Source organism: Lissotriton helveticus, chromosome 4_1, assembly GCF_964261635.1.
Source record: "Lissotriton helveticus chromosome 4_1, aLisHel1.1, whole genome shotgun sequence".
In the NCBI taxonomy this organism is placed as follows: Eukaryota; Metazoa; Chordata; class Amphibia; order Caudata; family Salamandridae; genus Lissotriton; species Lissotriton helveticus.
The window spans coordinates 64077223-64083244 of NC_136063.1; the positions used below are offsets into that span (position 1 = coordinate 64077223).

At 45.0% G+C, this 6022-nt stretch overlaps 1 protein-coding gene across 1 annotated transcript; it reads right to left on the bottom strand.

Moving 5' to 3' along the window:
- Positions 1 to 291: 291 nt before the first annotated feature.
- LOC144826949 (uncharacterized) lies at positions 292 to 1443 on the bottom strand. Its single transcript, XM_078685411.1, has one exon. It carries the CDS (start codon positions 1441 to 1443, stop codon positions 292 to 294), a length of 1152 nt encoding a protein of 383 aa, XP_078541537.1.
- Between the last annotated feature and the right edge of the window lie 4579 nt (positions 1444 to 6022).

Consider the following 6022-nt stretch of genomic DNA (forward strand, 5'->3'; position numbering starts at 1 on the left):
TGGATGAACCATCACCACCCTTCGAGGACCGAACCCCGCGAGTTGGTGGATCCAATGGTGGAGATGGGACGTTTGTCATGGACGAAGATATAAACTGGGCGGCTAAACAGTCACAGAGGAGTGGATGGAATGGCTGGCTGCATAATTTGTTGTGGTTTGTCTGTGGGATTTTTGGAAGTTATTGATTTTTCTCTGGTTAGGTAGTGGCTGACTTGTGGCTGCATGGTATGACACATACATTCTTGCTGGAACATTCCACTAATGGAAGAGCCATGAACCCATGCCGCTGTGCTACGACGAGATACTCTGGGGGTGCATCTCACTTTGGTTCTGGACACTACCAAAAGAGTGAATGTCAACGCAAAGGCTAAGGTCCACTTCTCTCTCAGATTCCACAGTCCAGCCATAGTTCCTTTTGGCCTGACAATATCTGGTGACTGTCACCCTGATCCTAGCTCTACGCACAAGGCTTTCCATGAATGCTCTGCGAATGTATCTCTCTGGAACACACTCCTCCACAGGGAACAGCACCTGAGTGATGGACGAGCTCTGGCCTGGCGGCCGGCGCCCATTGATTTGAATCTGGTAGTTGTAATAGCGGATTCCCCCAGAGTTCACAAACCCCTGTAGGTCGAGGCGCAGGTTAGTCGTCCGTATGATATTGGATGTTGACTGGGGTCGAAGGCAACCATTGTCCCAACGAGCGATTACCTGGAAAGCTGCCTCATCATAGAAATACCCTCCATCAGCCAAATCTGTGGTGGGTTCAGCTTGGAACTGAGTCCGAACCCTGTTGCCTTGATCAATTCTCTCACAAACAATCTCATCAAACTGATTCACCATTAATTGCCGTCCCACATGCTGCAACCTGCATTCGTTGTCTCTTAGAGGTCCGCAGTAGTCCCATGAACCCCCACTGTAGCACCAGTAATAGTTGTACCCATGCGTGCCACAGGGGTGGTCTGCATTACACTGTGTGTTCCTACATGTGACATCTGAGAGTGGGGAGCAGTAGTCCCACCCTGAGGAGGTGTGGCACCAGAAATAATCTGTGTCCCCTTCTCTACCACACTCATCCTGACAGACGCTCTGATAATAGGAAGTCACGTGGGATACAACTTTCTTCTCCACTCGCCCACAGTAGCCCCAGCTTCCATCTTCTGTGTAACACCAGGAGTAGGAGTAGCCATGGTGCCCACAGGGATGGTCCGCTTTGCACCGCCTGCCGTAATAGTCGCGGTTGGCTGCGGGTGAACAGTAGTCCCACCCACCCCGTGTATGGCACCAGTAGTATGAGGCTCCTTGGCCGCAGTCCTGGCACTGGTCGTCATAATAGGAGGAAAAATGGTCATAGTCCACTCCATGGACTCCAGCTTCTGGGAGTTTCAGGCAAAACACTGCAGCCAATGACAGACTAAGTATGTCATCGAGTCGCCACCGCATCCTGCAGAGTCTGTAACAGAGAAAGAGTAAAAAGACTTATTTATTTTAAATGCATTTTATTCTTTTTAGGTCAGCAGTATAAAGCACAAGTTAACATATGGCTCATGGACACGACCAAACTGTATTAAATGCACAGAATCAGGCATACTTTGTGCTGTTATTCCATAGTTTACACATATAAAAATCGTATGCACGTATTTTTTTACTAATAATTGGCATAATGTGCTCACGTCCTCCCTCCATATCCAGGGACAATATATCATCGCCAGGTTAGTGGACATAGAGAAATATAGATGTAGTATTCCTAACTCCACATCTACATACCTTGAAGATATAAATATTGCCAAGGTGCATATATAGGGAGCTAGGTATAGAAAGTCCAGGTTTGCTTAGCTCTCGATATTGAATTGAATTGAATTGAAAATTCCATTTATATAGCGCATAACCACCCGGAGGCCTCGCAGCGGTTTCGATATTCAGGGAGCACACCGCCGAGATCAACTAACATAAGAATATTCAGTCTCAGCCAATGTTCGTTCCATGTATTCTCTGAACGGTCCCCAAATGTCCCTGGGCATAGCGCTTCAGGGTTCAGGAAGGACCTCAAGACCTGGCTCTTCAACGGATCCGGAGCAGTCCCCCAGCGACTTGAGACCCTCACGGGTGAGTAGCGCGCTATATAAACCCCTGATTGATTGATTGATTTATTGATATACACACCTCCCCTTTATTGTCGCAATATATAGCATCTTTATGCCAGTGTCGCAGTTTAGGACTGGTGCCTTCCGCCTTGCACTTGCTGTCCTGCGTCTGGCTAGCACCAGCAGTAGCACAACTAACGTCCTAGTGCCATAAGGGATGTCGGCGACATAGCCCGACAGTAGTGGTAACAGCATGAATGTCAGGTGGCTGGTGGTGATTTCATTGATGTTTGGGTAACTGTGCACATCCCAAGGGTGTGCAGTCAATCTTGAGAAACAAGGATTATAAACAGAGGGGGTGATAGAAAGGCAAAAACATTTACAAAGGTTGAAGAAAAATATGTTTCAGTACTTATTATTGGGCAATGTTATGTTGTTCTAAATAATCATGTGAGAATGCAAAGGCATAAGTTAATAAGCTGAGCATAGACTGTATAAAATTACACTAAAATTATAACAAAAATATATTTATATCACAATTGAACATGTAACTTGTGATACCTATGAAATACTGTTTTAGGTTTTGTCTATAAAAAGAATGGTGAGTGGGAGAAGACAGGGCGGTGATGGCAAGGCGTTCCTAAAATAGAATATAATATGAATGATAAATGATGCACCAAGACTTTGTGGGGATCTAGAGCCCCCTTGTGACCCACACTCTTTGCTACTGATGGGGGAGACCCCAGGAAACATCTCCCCACATGCTCAGAGGCGCGAATTACGAGTGCCTGCAGGGGGCAGAGCTGCCCTCCAGCGAGCGCCTAAAGCACTTCCGGCTTCCCCGCTGTTCGGGATGCGCTTGGGCCAAGGGCGGGCCCGTCCTCTGCCCGTCATTGCCAGGAAGAGGCAGTTGAGGGTACATCTCCCATGGACATCTCCCATGGCTCTTTAACCACTTGGAAGCCCTGCTTGTAGTCTACCGGAGAGTTCATTATAAATGCACTGTCATATGAAGGTGTTTCTGGAGTTTTCATTCTATTTTTGGCATTCTACGTTGCTGGGGCCAACACTGGGAAGCGGAACGTAGCAGAGTCGGGCCCAAAATGTTGTCGGGCTGCGTCTTAGATGGGTTCATTAAGAGAGCCACTGGCCTAGTTAATAAAGAACGGCGGCTTCACTAACTCCTTCCTACACAGGGTCTGTACTTTGCGAGACCAGGACCCTAAACAGTCCAAAGCTAGGGTACTCTATCAGAGACGATCAATCTAGCTCCCCTTCGAAAGTTGAGTCGAGCCACCCTTACGGTGTGGGTGGCCACTGATTCCGACCAAAGAAGGGTTAGCGAACACAGTGAACACACCGAGCCTCCCATTGGGTCAGGGAGACCCTGCAACACTTAAAGGCACAGGGAACAAGAGGAAATGAGCGGCTCCAACCCTCAAATCTAATCAAGCATTTACGAGAGTTTGAGCAATTGGCATTGTAAATGACAATACCTTTTTATTTATGTGTTGTTTTTTAAACAGTTAAATAAAAGGCATTGTAATTTACAATGCCAATAGCTTAAACTCTCGCAAATGCGAGACATATTGCATTGCAAATGCGTTTGGTGCCCTTGCTATACATTTTTTTTAAAAGCATTAGGAGAAAGCATATGGACATAGCTATTTGAGAAAATAGTGCTCGGAGACTGTAATTAAAGCCTACCGAGTAACGACACACATAACATGTGAAGTCCCCTTGTGAGGTTACAAAATGAGACAAGGCGGTACTAAGGAGGGACTACTAAGCCTATTGACCAATGAAGAGCAACAGTTTACAGTGGACAGTGACACAAGCCAATGAAAAATATGGGCGGAGAGTGGGTGGAGCCTCAAGTCTATACTTGAATACAGCATGCCTCACAGAGCATGTGCTGCTCAGGCTCAACCTAAAAACGATGTCCTGCGACAACAAGGAAGACGGGGGCTCTGGGAGGGTGAACCCTCGCTCAAGATGTCAGACGGATCCCAAGACTGGTGCGATAAACTGTCTGCATTAATAAAGGAAAGCTTTGAGCCCATTTATAAATAATATATATAAATTAAGTTTATAAAGCGCCTGGTTGCACTAGCTAGTGCGTCCCCGCTCTGTGACAAGATCCCGTGCCAGGCAAACGTAACAGTGAAAAAAGTCAGACAATGGAGATATCAGATGGAAAAAGCCACGTTTGAGTTTTTCATCACCTGGGGATGATTGAGACTGCAATAAAGAGCATGAGGGATGCAATGTGTACTACCCAGGCCACATCTGACTTATCCAAATGTTCACCCACTAAGAAGATCGACCCTCCCCAGTCACTTAGTGACCTTCTTCTGTGCACACCAACCACATGTCCACTGAGCAAGAAGAGGCCACATGTCCACTGAGCAAGAAGAGGCCAGTATCGAGTGGGGGAAGGCAAGGGTGCTGCAGAGGGAAGGGGGCGGGGGAGAAGCAGCATGCTCAGCCAGGGTGCCAGTGCAGGGGTGTGCCTCACATTCTTTGAACCTCCCCTCGGATGCTGTCATCTTGTCTAATGTCAAATACACAGAAAGGAGGGTCTGAGGGACTATTTAAAAACTCACATGGATTAAATCCCCCTAATTCTATCTGTCAATAACAGAGTAATCCATGGTCTATAAAGAAAAAGTGTCTTTAGATAAAAAAAGAAAAAGACACTACAAGCCTTGAGTGCTTAGAAACAGAAATACAAAAAAACAAAAAGAGGGGTTTTGTATAGAAGACAGAGTCAAGATGTAGGATAGAAGGCCATCACTAGGGTGACCTGAAAAGGAACAAAAAGAATCCCTCTATGATCATTGATAACCCATCATTACACATTACGTGCCTAGGGTCATCATCTGGGATGCCAAACAACTTGTCTTCGTCCTTCCTCCATCCAGGAGGGGTACAAAATGAATAAGTTGTATCCTCTTGTAGGGTTCTTACAGGAGAATAGTGTAAGAGGGAAAAACTCTTTTCTAAACGGTGCAGTGCAAATTAGCAGAAAAAGAGTGTGTTTAAAATAGGATGCACAATGGAGACTTAGAGTAACAGTGTTTCTCTTGACTGCAATCTCACAGTTGTATTCCTGTCTAAAAACAGTGAAAAAGATTCATGAGCAGTTAGAATTCGTCACTGCTCATCTGGTCGACATGTTTCAGATTCTGGGGCAAATCTCCCTAGCTTTCTTCAGGACCTTAGTGCTCAAAAGCTTTGTCACTGCAATATATCAATTCTTATACATACTTTTTGTCAATGTTTTACCATATGTGATCCAATCTCAAATCCTCCATGTGGCCATGATGTATCCGACATCTGAAAAATAAGTGACGAAAAAACTACATCTCTTGACTTTCAACTTAAAACCCACATTTAGTTAGTAAGATTGCAATGGTAAAAGTGAAAGAATGCTTACCAGTGCACCACGAGGACTAGACCTCACCTCTCTGGGCGCCAGCGTTTGTCAAAGAGGCCCAGCTCTGTGGAAAAAATCGTGACCCAAATATGCAGGGAAAAAATAGTTATTTGGAGAAAACATTGTTTCTATCAATATTATTAGCTATGATCAGAATCTGTGTATGTTTACTAACAAGGATTCCACTACAGTGTCTCTGTAGTCAGTAATATTCTTGACCCATATCTCGGCTAGCTCACGGTGTGGCATATGAACCAAGTTCTAAACTATAATTCTTATTTGGCAACATTCATATTGATATTGAGGCGACAGATGAATTTTGGTTTCGTTGTGATCCCTCTATCAATCCTGAAAAAAGGTTTTGTGTCTATCGCAAATCGTATGAAAAAAGATGTTTTCAGCGTTTGAAACAAAGAGGACTTTGACATAAATCATTCCACCGATTATGCAACGCTTTCATAATTATGTGTCTTTTTATAACAGTATTGCGTGCTGTTGA

Coding starts and splice junctions, on each gene's coding strand:
- LOC144826949 (XM_078685411.1), bottom strand. CDS start 1,443: ATGCGGTGGCGACTCGATGACATACTTAGTCTGTCATTGGCTGCAGTG.